The sequence below is a fragment of the Hypanus sabinus genome, chromosome 8 (assembly GCF_030144855.1).
Source record: "Hypanus sabinus isolate sHypSab1 chromosome 8, sHypSab1.hap1, whole genome shotgun sequence".
Lineage (NCBI taxonomy): Eukaryota > Metazoa > Chordata > Chondrichthyes > Myliobatiformes > Dasyatidae > Hypanus > Hypanus sabinus.
The window spans coordinates 107,549,303-107,569,402 of NC_082713.1; the positions used below are offsets into that span (position 1 = coordinate 107,549,303).

The 20,100-nt window shown below is 42.3% G+C and overlaps 1 protein-coding gene across 2 annotated transcripts in view; it reads right to left on the reverse strand.

Annotated features, from left to right (window-relative positions):
• The window catches only part of LOC132398315 (palmitoyltransferase ZDHHC17), a 145,531-nt gene that overhangs the window by 39,098 nt on the left and 86,333 nt on the right, over positions 1–20,100 (reverse strand). For both annotated transcript variants that reach the window (XM_059977550.1, XM_059977552.1), the window contains exons 6-9: positions 17,527–17,591; positions 14,894–15,056; positions 12,177–12,302; positions 2,682–2,824 (exon numbers count right to left, since the gene is read on the reverse strand). In XM_059977550.1, coding sequence (XP_059833533.1) covers positions 2,682–2,824; positions 12,177–12,302; positions 14,894–15,056; positions 17,527–17,591 — 497 coding nt within the window. The remainder of the gene's footprint in view (positions 1–2,681; positions 2,825–12,176; positions 12,303–14,893; positions 15,057–17,526; positions 17,592–20,100) is intronic.

Genomic DNA, 20,100 nt, shown 5'->3' on the forward strand with positions numbered 1-20,100 from the left:
TAGTGGTGCTGGCTGAGAAAGGTGCTGTTTTTCATGGGCTCACCTTTTTGGAGATCTAAACAGGACACAGATGACTGAAAAAGGAAGGAGAGAGAAAGTAACAATGCTGGAATTGTGAGATGCAAAACCTTGCAGATCCTGGAAATCTGAGATAAAACAGAATGCTGAAAATACTCAGCAGTTCAGGCAGCATCTGTGAAAACAGAAAAACAGAGTTAACATTACTGCAGGTTAATCTTAAATTGGAACTGGCCAGTTCTAATACAAATAGGAAATGAGCTTGCTCTGAAATTATTGAATTGACTGTTGAATTCTAAGGGCTGCAATGTGTCCACATGGAAGGTGAGACACTGTTTTACATTGGGCTTCACTGGAACAGTGCAATGGGGAAAAAGTTACATCACTTTAACATCTTCCTTTTCCACATTCAGAGACCCAAAGCTCCCTTTACATAAAGTAGCCATTGGAAATAGATTTCCAATCTATTGCACAGTACCTAACACTTACAAATGCGGTCTACATCGGTGCAAATAAAGGCAGACCGAGTGACCACTTTGCAGAAGACCCCCATTCAAACACTGAGCCTGTCATTTCTTGTCAGTTTAATTCTCCATCCGTCTCTGTCGTCTGTCCTTGGCTTCTTATACGGTTCCAAAGAAATACAAACAACAGTACCCCATCTTCTGATGAGGCAGATTAGATTGAATTCAATAACTTCAGATAGCGTGCCTTTGCATTTTATGACCAGTTCTGATTTAAGATTAATCACATGTAACATTAACTTAGTTTTTCTCTCCATGGTTGTTCCCTGATCTACTGAATATTTCCAGTATGCTGTTTTATTCCAGGTTTTCAGAATTTGCGATGTTTTGTATTCCATTTCTACCTTCAATGGGCCAAATGGCATAATTCTGCTCTTACACCTTATGGTTTGTTTTTCTCTTGTTCCTTTTTTATTCATTTATCAACATCTCCAATAGACAGAAGAAGCCTTCACCACCACCACTTGTGTAATCCAGTCTCCCTTGACCTTCAACTTATTATAAACACTCTATATTTTCTCTACCCCTCCCCAATCACATGATTAATTGCTGTCTTTCTTCAGTTCTGATGAAAGGTCATTGTTGGATTGGGGTGTAGAAATGTTATTTTTCTTGTAGCTCAATTTTCCTATACTTGCTTGTATTTAAAATCACCTATACACATGGAACTGCTCAGTGAAATTTCTAGTAATTACAGTACAGATGCTTCTGTATTTCTTTTAGAAACTTTATAGTTTTCAATAACAGGTGTCACACTACTTGAATCTGGCTATTTTGTAGGTTAATCGTTATCACTGAAATCTCGTTATCTCTAGTCTGAGTAGGAGACCGCCACAAGGTCAGTCTGCTCTTTCCTTTGTCCTGTCAATGCTTGTTCTTCTTTGCTCTTGTATCAATTGATAAAACAATCATAAGCAATACATTTTATGCCTCATTCCTGACTCAGTAAGAACCTTTTGATTGCCTAAGCTTCAGGATCCTATACCATCAATTTAAAACACTGTCTCTCTCTCCACAGGTGCTGCCTTACATGCTGAGCAATTCCAACATTATCTGTTTCTATTCTTTGAAAAAGAATGGTCTACATCAGAGATGATGAGACAAAAGTAATGCTGAGGGGGAACAACAAGGTAGATGCTGAGAGGCTTTGCTTACAGGCTCTGGAGTTTGGGCCTGGGATTATAATCAAAGAGTATCAGTTACATTGGACTGAATGAAAAGAAGCTTCTTTAAACCAGGGTTGTGTTATGTTTGGAATCTACCTCAGGGGGCAATTGCTGAGTATATTAAAAAAAATACTGACAGACTTTTGGGAAACGTGAACATCAGAAGATACTGGGAACAAGCAGAAGATTTGACCTGACATATGAATTAGCCTTCATTTGAGGCATAACAGACTTGAACAATAAATAACTGCCTCTTGCTCTTTAAGGAACACAAGGAATAGGAGAAGGAGTACGACAGTCGATGTCACAATATCATTCAGATTGTTTTTGTATACACTTAGTACACCTGCTTGTTAATGCATAAAAGCATGCATAGTCAAGAAGTTCAGTTGTTGTTCAAACCAAACATCAGAATAAGGAATAAATATGATGTAAGTGACTTTGACTGTGGAATGATCATTGGTGCCAGATGGTGTGGTTTGAGTATCTCAGAAACTGCTGATCTCCTGGGATTTTAATGCACAAGTCTCTAAATTCTACAGAGAATGGAGTGAAAAAATAAAATCCAGTGAGTGGCATTTCTATGGGTGAAAACACCTTGTTAATGAGAGGAGGTCAGAGAAGAAAGGCCAGACTGGTTCAAGCTGACAGGAAGGTAACCAAGCGTTTCAAGAGTTAGGCACAATAGAGTAGATGGGCTACAGCAACAGAAGACCATGAACATATACTCAATGGCCACTTTATCAGATACAGAGACCATTGAGTTTACATTTCTTAATGTGAGTTATATCATATTTTATGTATTGCACTGCACTGCAGCCACAAAACAAATTTTGTGACATATGTCATGGTAGTAAACCTAATTCTGATTCTGAGGTCAAAATCTTTTATACTTGCTGAGAAATGGGAAGGAACTGGGGCAGGCAGAATAAAGAAACTCACAAAGAAGCCAGGTTTTCTGTAAGTCACTTACTTTGAAAGGAACTGAACCAGTGCCCAGACTCCACCGTACATTAATCCTTTTATTAGCCAGGAGTCAATATCAAGGTCAGCTATGAATCCCACCAACCAAATCACTAAAAACGGAGTGCCCAGCATCACCTTCTGTCGAAATTCCTATTAAAGAAAAGAAACAAATTATAATTCCACCACAGAAAGCATTTACAGGAAGCAATGCCTCAAGAAAGAAGCATCTATCATCAAGGATCCCCATCAACCAGGCCATGCCAGCTTCTCACTGTTGCAGTCAGGCAGGAGGTCCAAAAGCCTGAAGTCCCAAATCTAGGTTCATAACACAGAACACGGAATAGTACAACACAGTACAGGCCCTTCAGCTCACAATGTTGTGCTGACTCCAAATCAATCTAGCCATTAGACCATAAGATATAGAAGCAGTAGGCCATTTCACCCATCGAGTCTGCTTCACCATTCAACCCTTCCCTCCCACTTAGCCCTCCATTTTTCCTTCATCTGTGTACCTACCTAAGAGTCCCTTAAAAATCCTTAATGTATCTGTCTCTAGTACAACTCGTGGCAGGGCATTCTAAAACTCGCTACTCTGTGTAAAAAAACCTATCTCTGACATTCGCCTTCCTGACTTTCCTCCAAACAACTTAAAAGTTATGCCCCCTCGTATTAGCCATTTCTGGCCTGGGAAAAAGCCTCTAGCTGTCCACTCGACCTATGCATTTTATCATTTTGTAGTCCTTTAACAAGTCACCTCTCATCCTCCTTCGCTCCAAGGAGAAAAGCCTCAAGTTCAGAGACAGCTACTTTTCTACACCAATCAGGTTGTTGAACTAACCATAAGACATAGGACCAGAATTAGGACATTTGGCCATTGAGTCTGCTCTGCCACTGATTAATTATCCCTCTGATCTGCACAATCTTAACATTACCCAGCAACAGAACACTTCTTGCACTACAGTGGGCTGGTTTCTAATTGTGTTTTTGCACTAATGTCTTGCTTTGCAATCTCTGTTTTCACTGTCTTGTATAATTAATGTACAATGTACCAATGTGTCTGTGATGCCACTGTGAGTGAGTTTTCCTCTGTAACTGTACCTCACTGTATTTGTGCACATGACAATAAACTCAACTTGATTGCACAACTCTCCAAACATGGAACAGACAGAAGCTGTGGGGAGACCCGACAGAGGTTGATACAGCCGGTATCTTTCTCCCCCAAAGTTAAAATGTCTCATATCAGCAGATATATATTTAACATGAGAAAGGAAAAGTTCAAAGCAGATGTACGAAGCAGGCTTCATTTTTTACACAGAGAGTGGTGGGTACTTGGAATGCATGACCAGGGGAAGTGGTGGTGGAAGCAGAAACGAAAGTAGCATTAAAGTTCTCAGATGAACACATGAATATTCAGTATATGAAGGAATGTGGACCATGCACAGGCAGAAAGAATGAATGTAATTAGGCATTAGGAGAACACAGAACAGCACAGGCCTTTTGGCCCACAGTTATGCTGACTTACAAGTTCAATCTAACCCTTCCCTCCCACATACTCCATTTATCTTTCATCCATGTGCCTATCTAAGAGTTAGTAGATAGATACATTAGTCCTTAATGTATCTGCCTTTACCTCCACTCAATAAAAAACCTACCTCTGACATCTCCCCTATGCTTTCCTTCAATCATCTTAAAATTATGCTCCCTCATACAGCCATTTCCACACTGGGATAAAAGTCTGGCTATCCACTCTGACTCTTACCTTATATATTCTATCAAGTCACTTCGTTGTGGGCCTCTTCCTGTGCTGTGGTGGTCTATGTTCTAAGAAGAGTTCCAAATTTAAGAAAACCAATTTTTTTGCCTATTTTCAGCACAGCTATTCACATTGAATGAGAGAATTCAAGACTCGCACTGAAAGAATTCACACTGAGATGTAAAGTGTTCTAAGGATATTGAATTTAAACCAGAGGGTGAAAATGTCTTCACAATTCTGGTATTAGCCAATAAAAACATCATCGCCTTAAGGAGTTGGAGCAGGAACTAAATGAACTCTGGATCATTCAGGAAGCTGAAGGGATGATACATATAACATATAGAGAAGTAGTTACACCCATGGTGCAGAACAAAGGAAACTGGGTGACAGGAAGGAAAAAAGGGTTAAACAGTTAGTGCAGACTAACCCTGTGGCCATCCCTTCAACAACAGGATAGTGTCGGGTGGATGACGTCTTTGGCACTGAATCTGGCTCCGTGACTCAGAAGAGAAGGGGGGAGAAGAGGTGAGCTGGGGTGATAGAGGATTTGTTAGTTTGGGGAGCAGAAAGGTGGCTCTGGTGAAGAGAACGAGATTCCTGGATTCTATGTTGCTTTTTGGGTGCCAGGTCTGGGATAGCTCGGTTCAAGCCCTCAGTATTCTTTAAGTAAAAGGGTGAGCAGCCAGAGGTCGTGGTCCAGGGTAAGTACCAATGACCTATGTAGGATGAGTGACAAGGTTCTGCAAAATGAGTTCACGGATATACAGAACCTGCTTTCTGTTCCCCAAACTATTATACATTATCCATTATCACCACAGCTCACCTCTTTGCTCCCCTTCCCCCTTCCCTTCTGAGTCACGGCACCAGAATCAGTACCAGACACCTGACCGCTGTGACTTTCCTCTGCTCCTGTCGTTGAGGGGGATGGCCACAGGGGTACTGTGAAATGAACAGGATCTCCAGGTTTGTGATCTCAGAACTGCTTCTTGTGCCATGTGCGAGTGAGGCCAGAATTAGGAAAATCATACAGTTTGGCTAAGGAATTGTTGTACGAGAGAGGGCATTAGAGTTTTGGATCATAGAGCTCTCTACCAGGGAAGGTGGGACCTGTACAGAAGAGAACATCTGCACTTGAACTGGAGAGGGACTAATATCTTAGTGGGAAGTTTGCTAGTGCTACATGTGATGGGGTGGGGTTAAACTAGAGTTGTAGGGGGATGGGAACCAGAGCGTCAGAACAGATAGTGGAGAGGTTGTGAAGACATGTTGTTAAGACCTCAGACATAGGAATCAAAAGGTTGAGCATGGTGCCACTAATGTTCTAAGATGTTCAAGAAGTACTGTCGGAAAGGCCATGGATCAACATATGGAATTATGATATTGTAGCCATTAGTGAGACTTGGTTGCAGGACGGGCAGGACTGGCAGCTCAATATTCCAGGGTTCCAATGTTTTAGAAGCGACAGAGCAGGAAGAATTAAAGGGGGAGGTGTGGCATTACTCGTCAGGGGAAACATCATGGCAGTGCTCAATCAGGACAGACTGGAGAACTCATCTAGTAAGGCTTATGGGTGGAACTAAGGAATAAGAAAGGTAATGACCACATTAATGGGGCTATATTACAGACCACCCAACAGTCAGCAAGATTTAGAGGAACAAATTTGTAGAGAGATTGCAGACTGTTGCAGGAAACATAAAGGTTATTATAGTCTCGATAGTATCATTATCTCACTGCACGCTGTTCCAATTCCAACCTAACTCCTTCTAAATGCTCTGTTCTCTTCTCCCTCCGCACCAATCCCAACCTCACTATAAAACCTGCTGATAAGGGGGGAGCTGTTGTTGTCTGGCATACTGACCTCTACCTGGCCGGGGCACAGCGACAACTCTCTGATACCTCCTCTTATTTACCCCTTGATCATGACCCCACTAAGGGCACCAGGCCATTGTCTCCCATACCATCACCAACCTTATCAACTCTGGGGATCTCCCATCCACTGCCACCAACCTCATAGTTCCCACACCCCGCACTTCTCGTTTCTACTTCCTACCCAAGATCCACAAACCTGCCTGTCCAGGTAGACCTACTGTCTCAGCTTGCTCCTGCCCCACTGAACTCATTTCGGCATACCTTGACACTGTCTTATCCCTTGTTCAATCTCTTCCCACCTATGTTCATGACACTTTTCATGCTTTGAATTTTTTCAATGATTTTAAGTTCCCTGGCTCCCACCACCTTATTTTCACCATGGACGTCCAGTCCCTATATACCTCCATCCCCCACCGAGATGGTCTCAAAACTCTTCACTTCTTTTTGGATTCCAGACCTAACCAATTCCCCTCTATCACCACTCTCCTCAGTCTAGCAGAATTAGTTCTTACTCTCAATAATTTCTCCTTTGGCTCCTCCCACTTCCTCCAAACCAAGGGTGTAGCCATGGGCACCCGTATGAGTCCCAGTTATGCCTGCCTTTTTGTTGGCTTTGTGGAACAGTCTATGTTCCAAGTCTATATGGGTATCCATCCCCCTCTTTTCCTTCGCTACATCGACGACTGCATTGGTACTGTCTCCTGCACACATGCTGAGATCGTCGACTTCATTAACTTTGCCTCCGACTTTCACCCTGCCCTCAAATTTACCTGGTCCATTTCCGACACCTCCCTCCCCTTTCTTGATCTTTCTGTCTCCATCTCTGGAGATGGCTTATCTACTGATATCTACTATAAGCCTACAGACTCTCACAGCTACCTGGACTATTCCTCTTCCCACCCTGTCTCTTGCAAAAATGCTATCCCCTTCTCACAATTCCTCCGTCTCCGCCGCATCTGCTCTCAGGATGAGGCTTTTCATTCCAGGATGAAGGAGATGCCTTCCTTTTTTAAACAAAGGGACTTCCCTTCTTCTACCATCAACTCTGCTCTCAAACGCATCTCTCCCATTTCCTGCACATCTGCCCTCACCCCACCTGCCCACCACCCCACTCGGGATAGGGTTCCCCTTGTCCTCACCTACCACCCCACCAGCCTCCAGGTCCAACGTATAATTCTCTGTAACTTCCGCCACCTTCAACGGGATCCCACTACCAAGCACATCTTTCCCTCCCCCACTTTCTGCTTTCCGCAGGGATTGCTCCCTACGCGACTCCCTTGTCCACTCGGCCCCCCACCCCCCCAATCCCTTCCCACCAATCTCCCTCCTGGCACTTATCCTTCTAAACGGAACAAGTGCTACACCTGCCCTTACACTTTCTCCCTCACCACCATTCAGGGCCCCAGACAGTCCTTCCAGGTGAGGCGACACTTCACCTGTGAGTCGGCTGGTGTGGTATACTGCATCAGGTGCTCCCGGTGTGGCCTTCTATATATTGGTGAGACCCGACGCAAACTGGGAGACCGTTTCGCTGAACACCTACGCTCGGTCCACCAGAAAAAGCAGGATCTCCCAGTGGCCACACATTTTAATTCCACATCCCATTCCCATTCTGATATGTCTATCCATGGCCTCCTATACTGTCAAAATGAATCCAAACTCAGGTTGGAGGAACAACAACTTATATACCGGATGGGTAGCCTCCAACCTGATGGCATGAACATTGACTTTTCTAACTTCCGTTAATGCCCATCCTCCCCTTCTTACCCCATCCCTGACATATTTAGTTGTTTGCCTGTTCTCCATCTCCCTCTGGTGTTCCACCCCCTCCTTTCTTTCTCCCGAGGCTTCCCGTCCCATGATCCTTCCCCTTCTCCAGCTCGGTATCACTTTCGCCAATCACCTTTCCAGCTCTTAGCTTCATCCCACCCCCTCCGGTCTTCTCCTATCATTTCGCATTTCCCCCTCCTCCCACTGCTTTCAAATCTTTTACTATCTTTCCTTTCAGTTAGTCCTGGCGAAGGGTCTCAGCCCGAAACGTCGACAGTGCTTCTCCTTATAGATGCTGCCTGTCCTGCTGTGTTCCACCAGCATTTTGTGTGTGTTGTTGTTTGAATTTCCAGCATCTGCAGATTTCCTCGTGCTTGAGGTTATTATAGTAGGTGTTTTTAAACTTTCCACATATTGATTGGGACTCCCATTCTGTAAAAGGTCTAGATGGGATAGAGTTTGTTAAATATATTCAGGAAAGTTTCCCTCATCGGTACATAGAAGTCCCAATGAGAGACAGTACAATGCTAGATCCACTATTACAGAATGAGAGAGGGCAGTGACAGAAGTTTCCGCAGTGGAACACTTTGCACCTTGTGATCACAATGGCATTAGTTTCAAAGTAAATACAGAAAAAGATAGGTCTGATCCACAGGTTGAGATTCTAAATTGAACGAAGGCCAATTTTGATAGTGTCAGAAAGGATCTGGCAAATGTGGATTGGGACAGGCTGCTTACTGGCAAGTGTATTTGGTAAATGGGAGGCCTTCAAAAGTGAAATCACCTGAGTATAAAGCTTGTATGTGCCTGTCAGAACAAAAGGTAATGATAGCAGGTTTAGGGAACCTTAGTTTTCAAGAAATATTGAGGCCATGGTTAAGAAAAAAAGTGCATAGCAGCTATAGGCAGGTAAGAACAAATGAGGTATTTATGGAGTATCAGAAATGCAAGGGAACACTTAAGAAATCAGGAGAGTTAACAGAAGGCATGAAGTTGCTCTAGTAGACAAGATAAAGGAGAAGCCTAAGGTATTTTACAGATATGTTAAGAGCAAAAGGATTGCAAGGGACTAAAAGAGATGGGGAGATCTTAAATGATTTTTTGCAGCTGTGTTTAATCAAGAGACAGGCACAGTGTCTATAGAAATGAGGCAAAACAGTAGTAAGGTCATGACTCTGTACAGATTACAGAGGAGGAGGTGTTTGCTGTCTTGAGGCAAATTAGGGTGGATAAACCCACCCAGAGCTTGACAGGGTGGCCCCTCGGATCCTGTGAGAGGCAAGAGCAGAAATTGCCAGGGCCCTAGCAGAGATATTTAAAACATCCTTAGCAACAGGAGGGGTACCAGAGGATTGGAGAATAGCCAATGTTGTTCCACTGTTTAAAAAAGGCTCTAAGAATAAACCAGGAAATTATGGACTGATAAGCCTGGCATCCACAGCAGGAAAGTTATTCTAAGGGACTGGATATAGGAGTGATTGAATAGACATGGACTGATCAGGGATAGTCAGCATTACAGGTCACGTCTAACCAATCTTATGGAGTTTTTTGAGGAAGTTACTAGGAAAGTTGATGAAGGCAAGACAATAGATGTGGACCTCAGTAAGGCATTATGGGAGGCTGGTCAAGAAGGTTTAGTTCAGGATGAGGTAGTAAATTGGATTAGACCTAGACTTTCTGGGAGAAGCCAGAGAGTGGTAGTAGATGGCTACCTCTGTGACTGGAGGCCTGTGACCAGTGGTGTGCCGCAGGGATCGGTGCTGGGTCCATTGTTGTTTGTCAACTTTATCAATGATGTGGATGATAATGTGGTTAACTAGATCAGCAGATATGCAGATGACACCAAGAGTTGGGGTGTAGTCGACTGCGAGGAACAGAATTTAATGCAAACAAGTGCAAGTTGTTGCACTTCAGTAGGACCAACAATGTGGTAGAACAAAGGGATCTGGGAATAAAGGTCCATAAGCTGTTGAAAGTGGCAGCACAGGCAGATAGGTCTGTAAAGAAAGCTTCTGGCACTTTGGCCTCCACAAGTCAAAGTACTGAGTACAGAAGATGGGATGTTATGTTGAAGTTGTACGAAACATTGGTGAAGTCTAATCTGGAGCATTGCGTGCAACTTTCATAACCTAACTACTGGAAAGATGTAAATGCAAAGAAAATTTACAAGGATGGACCTGAGTTATATAGAATGATTGAATAGGTTAAGACTTTATTCCTTAGAACATAGAAGATTGAGGATTTGACAGATGTATACAAATTTATGAAGGGTATAGTTAGGGTAAATGTAAGCAGGCTTTTTTCATAGGCTGGGTGGGTCTGTAACTAGAGGGCATAGGTTAAGGGTGATAGGTGAAAAGTGTAAGGGGAACATGAGGAGAAGCTTCTTCACTCAGAGAGTCATGAGAGTGTGAAATGAGCTGCCAGCACAAGTGCAAAAAGCAACATCGATTTTAATGTTTAAGAGCAGTCTGGATAGGTACATAGATGGCAGGGGTATGGTGGGTAATGGTCTGGGTGCAGGTTGATGGGAGTAGGTAGCTTAATTAGTTCAACATGACTGGATGGGCTGATGGGACATTTGCTGTGTTGTACTTTTCTACAACTAAGAACTCATCTGAAAAATGTCTAGCCTTGTACTGGAAGCTAACTAGTCTTGAGGATAATTGTATTACAGTATGGTGTAAATATAACTTCCACACTTTTCTAGATTACACCAAGGTTATTTTGAACCACTCAAGTTTATTCTAATCACTTGATTTTCTGAATGTTTATTAGCATGAAATAAAGAGCATTTTTACAACATACATGCTTATTTTTTAAATATAATTATCATACTTGTTTTAAATATTTCCAGAAAGTTGTCGCATAGTTTCTCCAGTCTTTAGTTGAGCTTAGCCTGAACTGTGGCAGGAATTCAATAATTGGTCTTCCTCCTCCAGCTTCACCACTGACACAACCCTTCCCACCATTGAAGATGTCTTCAAGAGACTGTGCCTCAACAAGATGGCACTTACCATCTGGGACATTATTCTCCTAAGTACTATCTGGGACATTATTCTCCTAAGTACCATCAGGGAGCAGTTATAGGGTCCTCAACAATTTAGGAAGAGGTTCTTCCTCCTCCACCGTCAGATTTCTGAACCATTGAACATTATCCCATTATTCCTTTTGTTTATGCATTACTTATTTGATAATTTACAGCAATTTCTATGCCTTCCCCAAAATAAAATCGATATCTTGTAAGTAGTGACAATAAACCTGATTGTAATTCTCAAACACAGTACATCCCCAAGGTACTGGCCTGACTTGGGCATAACCCATACAAACAAACATTTGGGACACTGGTAGAATGCATTTCCTTACAACACAGAAAGAAAACATCTGGCCCATTAAGACAATGCTAACTTCAGAACATTTCCACTCCTTCACCTATTTCACTGTAACCTTTTCTCTCTCATATCACCATGAACTAACTCTACCCCAATTCATCTAGGTACTTTACAGCAACCTATTCACCTAACTACCCCACTCATCTTTGGAATGCAAGAGGAATATTGGAACACACAAGGAAAGGCTATGCAAAGGAAGAATGCACAATTGCCTTATGGACAGTTTCTTTCGGGCAGCGTTAGAGCAATGCCTTACAGCACCAGCTGAATAATTTCTACTGTTGGTTGTAAGGAGTTTGTACATTCTCTGTGTGACCACGTGGGTTTCTGCTACATGTTCTGGTTTCCTCCCACATTCCAAAGACGTATGGGTTAGGGTTAGGAAGCCATGGGTTGCTGTACTGACACCAGAATTGTGACGATACTTGCAGGCTGCCCCAGCACATCCTCAGACTGTGCTAGTGGTTAACACAAACAACACACTTTACTGTATATTTCAGTGTACATGCTACAAATGAAGCCAACCGCTCTCTCTTGAATCTCCTACTTATAATTATGTTTCTAGTACAACATCTATGTAGAGAAACACTGCACCAACTAAAACCACCCCGGTACTCTAACCAGTCATGCATCAAGTAAGTCTCTGAAAGCAAATTAATATGTTGTTGCACTTCCTTGTGGCAAAGTCCTTACTTTACCAGGCCCATGAGTGACTCACCTTGTCTGCTTTCAGCCTCTTTAGGAATGAAGGGCTGTCAAAGCCCCTTGCCTGCCTGGCTTCTTGTAAATGACTAATCATCCAAACATTCTTCCGTTGTTTAGCGAGATCTAATGGACTTTCACCCTATGGAGACAGAAAATTAATGCAGTGGCAAATATGAAGGCTTCCATTTAAACTTGATTTCTTTTAAAACATTTGCATTAAATAATATGAACTATATTAACCACAATTAACTGTCAGCTGTAGTAGTCCAAAAAGAGAATATTTGGTTCCCTTCAGAGGGGCACACAGAATTGCTACACTCTGGCACTATCTTCTTTTGGTATGACATCAAAGACTCGAGCAAATTTCTATCAACGGAGAGCATTCATAACGTCTAGTATGGAGGTGCCAATGCATAGGATCAGAAATGGCTGCAGAGGGTTAACTCAGCCAGCTCCATCATGGGCACACCCCTTCCCATCATTGAAGACATAATCAAAAGAAAATGCTTCAAGGAGATGGCATCCATCATAACCCAGGACAAGCCCTCTGTTCATTACTACCATCAAGGAGGACATACAGGAGCCTGAAGACTCACACACAACATTTTAGGAACACTTTCTTCTCCTTCGCCATCATGAATGGTCCATGAATACCACCATGCCATTCTCTTTTTTGGCACTACTTATTTATTTTTCATATTTTTTTATATTACTTATTGTAACCTACATTTCTTTTAATGTATTACACTGTATTGCTGTTGCAAAAACAACAAATTTCATGATATGTGTCAGTGTTAATAAATAAAGTCCTGTTGGCTCTCAAGTGAACCTAAGATGCTAGTGGAGTCTTCACCAGTACCTTAATCCCTCTATCTGCACTGATCTTCGACACAACACAGCATAAGAAAGGTGGCCATGTAAGACCATGAGATATAGGTGTGGAATTATGCCTTTTGGCCCACTGAGCTTGCTCCATCATTCGATCATGGCCAATTTATTTTCACTTGCAGCTCCATCCAAAGTTCTAAGTAAATTATCAAAGTATATACATGTCACCATATGCGTACTCTCCGATTCAATTACTTGGAGGCATTCACAGTAGAACAAATAAATACAACAGAATCAGTGAAAAACTACACAAAGACTGTCAAACAACCAAGGTGTAAAAGAAGACGAACTGTGCAAATACAAAATAAATAAGTAATACCGAGAACTGGAGTTCTGGAGTCCTTAAAAGAACTCCATTCTGTCTTCTCCCCGTAACTTTTGACATCCTTACTAGTCAAGAACCCATCAACCTCACTTTAGATATACCAAATGACTTGGCATCAACTGCCATCTTTGGCATTAAATTCCAGCAATTCACCACCCTCTGGGTAAAGAAATTCCTCCTCATTTCTGTTCTAAAGGGACGTCCTTGTACTGGAGGCTATGCCTCTGGTCTTAAGCCTCTCCCCCTACTGGTAATGTCCTTTTCACATTCCACTCTATCCAGGCCATTCAATGGGTTTCAAAGCAAAAATATTGGATTAGCAATAAATAACTGGGCCATCCTCAGGGTGAAAAAGGCACTAGTTATGTGCAAATCCTTTCTGAACACAACATATGCCATTTAAGTATGAGGTGTGTCATTTTAACACTACTGAACTCCAAAATCATTTATGGCAAACCTTGTTAGTGTTCACTTTAGAGTCATAGAAAAACAAACCCTCCATCCCATCTAGTCCAGCTGAACGATTATTCTGCTTCGTTACATTGGCCTACACCTGATCCATAGTTCTCCATATCCCTCCTATCCATGTACTTATTCAAACTTCTCTTAAATGTTGCAAGCAAACATGTAACTACCACTTCTGCCGGCAGCTCATTCCACATTCGCATCACCCCGAGTGAAGAAGTTTCTCCTCGGGTGCTCCTTAAATGTTTCACCTTTCACCCTTAACCCATGACCCCTAGCTCTAGTCTCACCCAACTTCAGTGGAAAAAGGCTGCTTGTGTTTATCCTGTCACTACCCCTCATAATTTCATATCATTCTTTCATTCATATGTGCCAAGACATATGGTCTTTTCATAACCATGACTGTTCTTGGCAAATTTTTCTACTTAAGTAGTTTGCCATTGTCTTCTTCTGGGCAGTGTTTTTACAAGATGGGTGACCCCAGTCATTATCAATTCTCTTCAGAGATTGTCTACCTGGCATCAATGGTTGCATAACTGGGACTTGTGATATGCACTAGCAGCTCATAAAACCATCCATAACCTGCTCCCATGGCTTCACGTGATCCTGAACGTGGGGCTAAGCAGGTGCTACACCTTGCCCAAGGGTGATCTGCAGGCTGGCAGAGGGAAGGCCTTCTACCTCCTTTGGTAGAGACTTATCTCCACCCTGCCACCCACAGAATTTTGTATACCCCTATCAAATCTCTCTTATTCTCCTACGCTCCGGGGAATAAAGTCTTTACCTTTTCAAATTTCCTCAAGATCCTCAAGTCCCAGCAACATCCTTGTAATTTTTCTCTATACTCTTTCAATCTTATTGACATCTTGTCTGTAGGTAGGTGATCAGAAATGCACACAATGCTCTAAATTCGGCATCACCAACATCTTCAACATAACATCCTAACTCCTGTACTCAGTGCCCTGATTTATGAATTCCCATTGACTGGGAAATGCATGCAACCCAAGAAGCTGCAGTGAACTATTTTAATAATGAACACTAAAGAATCATACCTTGATATTCTGAGAGTCCACATTAGCTCCAGCTTCTAGCAGCAAACTGATCACAGTGGTGTTACCTGCCAGCACAGCCCAGTGTAATGCCGTGTTCTTGTGGTACTTGTCCCCAAGATTCACCGACACATTAAATGTGAGCAGCAGCCTTGTCGGGTCCACGCTGAAATGCAGAAGCAACAATAGTGTCACTGGTTCATACAGTCCCATTTTCAGTTCAGCAACATAAAATGAGGCAAATCAGTCTCTGAAATATGCATATTCATAATTTCTCGTAAGACTTTAGAGTCAGTTCTATTCAAGTGCTCACAAATTATGGAAGCCTTATAAACATACTGATAGTGTAAAACACTTCAAAAAAAAAATGCCAAAGCCCACTTTTGACACAGGATATTGTATATTGGCTGCTGGAAAGTGAAGGAAACTGACACCCAGAGAAAACCCACACAGCTGCAGAGAGAACATACAACCTCCTTACAGACAGTGGCAGGAATTAAACCCTGATCACTGGTGCTGTAAAACATCATGCAAACTGCAATGCTACTGTGCCACTTCAACCGCTCTGTAAGTGGTTGTTCTTCATATGCAAACACACTGTAGGTGCTAACAAGTAATTTACAGAGAGCAAAACAGATCCAGATCTTATTTAATGTTCCCTAGCAGCTGGATAGAGTGTAGAGATCTGCATAAAATTCAATTGTACAAAGGCCATTTAGCTCATTATTTGTGTCATGACTTAGTTTCTATTTCATTCATTGCATCTTTTTTACTTTTATTCCAGAATTTTATTTTATAATTCGATTCTTGTTTATGATGTTGCTGGTATTTGTTGTCCATCATTAGTGCCCCTAAACCAAGGAGGCTGTCAAGAGTCATCACATTAGTGGATCTGAAGTCACTCATACACTCAGCAACCATTTTATTAAGTACACCTGTACACCAGCTTTGTTGATGTAAATACATAATGAGCCAATTATGTGGCAGCAAAACTCAATGCATAAAAGCATGCAGACATAGTCAAGAGGTTCAATTGTTGTTCAGACCAAACATCAGAATTGGGAAGAAATGTGATCTAAGTTATTTTGATCATGGAATAATCGTTGGTGCCAGTATCTCGGAAACTGCTGATCTCCTGGGATCTTCATATACAAGTCTCTAAACTTTACAGAGAATTGCGCAAAAAACAAAAAAAAACTAATAGCTAAAGTGCAAACACGAGGAAATCTGCAGATGCTGGAAATCCAAGCAACACACACAAAATGCTGGCAGAACTCAGCAAGCCAGGCAGCATCTATAGGAAGAAGTACAGTCAACATTTTGGGCCAAGACCCTTTGCTAGGACTATCAAAAAGAAGAGACAGTAAGAGATTTGAAAGTGGGAGGGGGAGAAGCAGATCCGAAATGATAGGAGAAGACAGGAGGGGGAGGGATGAAGCTAAGAGCTGGAAAGTTGACTGGCAAAAAGGTACAGGACCATGGGGCAGGTGGCCTAGGGAGAAAGAAAGGGGGAGGGGAGCACCAGAGGAAGATGGAGAGCAGGTAAGGAGTGATTGTGAGAGGGACAGAGAGAGAGAAAAGGGAAAAAATAATTAATTATTAAGTGATGGGGTAAGAAGGGGAGGAGGGGCATTAACGGAAGTTAGAGAAGTCAGTGTTCATGCCATCATGTTGGAGGCTACCCAGCCGGTATATAAGGTGTTGTTCTTCCAACCTGAGTGTGGCTTCATCTTGACGGTAGAGGAGGTCATGGATTGATATATCGGAATGGGAATGGGACATGGAATTAAAATATGTGGCCCCTGGGAGATCCTGCTTTCTCTGGCGGACAGAGCGTAGGTGTTCAGCGAAACTGTCTCACAGTCTGCGTTGCGTCTCACCTATAGAAGGCCACACCGGGAGCACCGGACACAGTATATCACACCAGTTGACTCACAGGTGAAGTGTTGCCTCACCTGGAAGGACTTTCTAGGGCTCTGAATGGTGGTGAGGGACGAAGTGTAAGAGCAGGTGTAGCACTTGTTCTAATTACAAGGATAAGTGTCGGGAGGGAGATCGGTGGGAAGGGATGGACAAGGGAATCGTGTAGGGAGCAATCCCTGTGGAAAGCAGAAGGGGGGGGAAGGGAAAGCAGAAAGAGAGAGAAAGGGAAAGTTAGAGTGGTTCAAGCTGACAGGAAGGTGACATTAACTCTAATAACCACACGTTATAACAGTGGTGTGCAGAAGAGAATCGCCGAATGCACAATACTTTGAAACCTTGAAGTTAGTGGGCCACGGTAGCAGAAGGCCACTAGCATACATTCAGAGGTCACTTTATTAGGTACAGGAGATACCTTATAAAGTGGCCTCCAAGTGTAGGTTACACGGGGGAAAGGATGATGGAATTCCTTTCCTGAAAAGACACTGGTGACATCGATGGGTTTTTTAAGAGACCCCAATAGTGTCACAGTTAAACTGTTCTCCTTTAAAAGCCACCCACCACTCAATCTACTCCCACCATACATCCAAATGTGAAGACAGTGGAACAATGCTGAATATTCTTCAAGATGGCCACAACATTAAGCATTCTGCAGCAAAGGAGAAGCCACTTCGACAATAAATGGCAAGATAGTTGAGAGATGAAAACATTCTAACCTGTGTGTTCTATAAGCAGCCCACATCAACGGTGTCATCCCATTCTGGTCCATCATGTCGACATCCTGAAACAGGTGGTCAGAAAAGGTTAAATCTAAACACTGGATCATTGTTGCCAATCTCTCAAATTTCAGTGTTCAGAATTTCCACTAACATCCTGAAACCCTCAGAAAGGTTTCTCAATTTGAACCGTGTCTTAGGTAATTTGTGTTCCCCTCAAGCTGATCACAAGCAGAGAAACATGGTAACAGTAGTGGATGCCTGACTCGAAGATTCTGTTGCTCTTCTGAGAATATGAAGAGGGTAAGGGGTACGTGTAGAAGGGGTGGGTGAGGGGTAAGTGTAGGAAACTATGTAGACAGGACCAGGGAGAGGATATGCCATTGGGGAAATGTAGGAGAACAGGGAAGAGGTAGCTAAATTAAGGTGCCAGACAGCATGTGGCCACCACAAAGAGGAGGAACCCTGCGACCACAAGACAATGTGTTCCGCAAAGTACTTTGAGCTATATACCTATTTCGAGTGTTTTGCTTGCGTCCATACCCATTCCAAGTATTAAGCTTGCGTCTATGCTTATTCCGAGTATTTCGCATGCTTAGCTATGCAATAGCCAATCAATTGATGGATTTGAATTGGTAACCATATTTGTAAATGTAGTACCCTGCTTTTGGGTATAAGTATGACCTTTGTAAACCGACAAATTGGGAGTTGGCTACCTTACGCCCGAAGTGCGTGGGGCTGCGAACTCCTCACTGAATAAAAACTGTTTCAGAGATAATTTTGTGTCTCTGGTGTTTTTCCTCAACTGAGCAGGTTAATAATTTCAGGTTGACTCTTCTCTCTGGTTTAAGTTTGTATGACTCAAGCAGAAGAACACCGAATTTCATAGCACAGGAATAACTTCTCAGTTATATACCTAACCGACATATTTATTGATGTTATCTGTACTTTGTACAAGTCTTCCTCTGCATTACTTACATCTCTACTTCCAACTCCACACCACTTATCTAAGTTGTGAACAGTGCTGCCCACGGCATTGCTCCTTATTTGATGCTGCTCTCTTCACCCTCGAAGCTGTATTGTAGTTACTTGATCTGCCTTCGGCTACCAACCTTAACGTCATGTTTCAATCTGTACCATACTTCCATTATGCAATAGTCTCTGTATATTCGCCCTCCCCTCCTACTCTTTGCAGTTTCTGTATGGGATTCAGATAGGTTGGTCAAAAGATCTATTTTTTAAGTGCTCTGGATTTAACTATTTCATTTCTCAATATCTAATGCTATTGAATGCTTCAAAGAAGTTTTCTTTTTAATTTACCCACTATTGTTGTTAAGCATAGTTCAGTGGACATGCTCTCTTTCTAAATCAAGGAAGCACAACTACAACTTGACAGTCTTAGACAACTTTCAAATTGAGTTTTATGCTTCACAATACCATGAAGCACTTGTGATTCTTTTTACATACAATAAAGCAAAATTTTCTGCTACAGTTAATAGTATCTCTGCTCTCTTTTCTAGCCTTCTTTTATATTGATGGTGCAATCCATTTAAACCATTATTTTATCTTTGGTACTTTTAGTCAATTATTCCTTCATTCATTTATTTATTTTGACCAACATCAAGTATCTTTCAGCCCTTCGAGCCACGTCACCCCAGCAACCCCACAACCCCAATTAACCCGAACCTGATCACAGGACAATTTACAATAACTGATTAACCTTCCCAGTATGTCCTTGGACTCTGGGAGGAAACCAGAGCACCCAGGGAAAACCCACACATTCCACGGGGAGCATGTACAGAGCCTCCTTACAGATGGATCTGGAATTGAACTCCAAACTCCGGAACACCCAAGCTGTAATAGCGTCACGCTACAGTGGCACCCAAATTACCGAATATTGAAAGGTCTAGATCAAAGGTTCTCAATCTGGGGTGCATGAACCCCTTGGTTAATGGGGTTCATGGCATAATAGGCTGGGAACCCCTAGCCTATATAGAGCAGACATGGAGAGGATGTTACTGACAGTGGCAGAGTCTAGGACTAGAGGGCAGTGCCTCAAGATGGAATGATGTCCCTTTAGAACAAAGATGAGGAGGAATTTCTTTAGCCAGAGGGTGGTAAATCTGTGGAATTCATTGCAATGGATGGCTGGAAGCATGTCATTGGATATATTTAAAGTGGAGCTTGATAGATTCTTGGCATCAGAGGTTAAAGGGTGGTGGTGGGAGAATGGGGTTGAGAAGGAAAATAAATCACTCATGTGTGATTGTGTAGACTTGATAAACTGAATGGCTTAATTCTGCTTCTGTGTGTTATGGCTTCAGGATCTTCAGAACTTATACATCTTTATATCTTTTTTAACCTTTTAGTTAAGGTCATGTTGTTGCACAGGAAATATATGGGGTATTATAACTTCTTAAGAGAGGTTACTGGCCATGTGGCATCACAAAGATGTTTGGCAGATGGCATTCAGTTATACAGAGGAGATTTATCTGCAGTGTGCAGAGTATTGTTAAAGGGTTTGAGTGCCAACATGACCAAAATATTAAAATGCAGCGAAGAAACCCTAGTTTC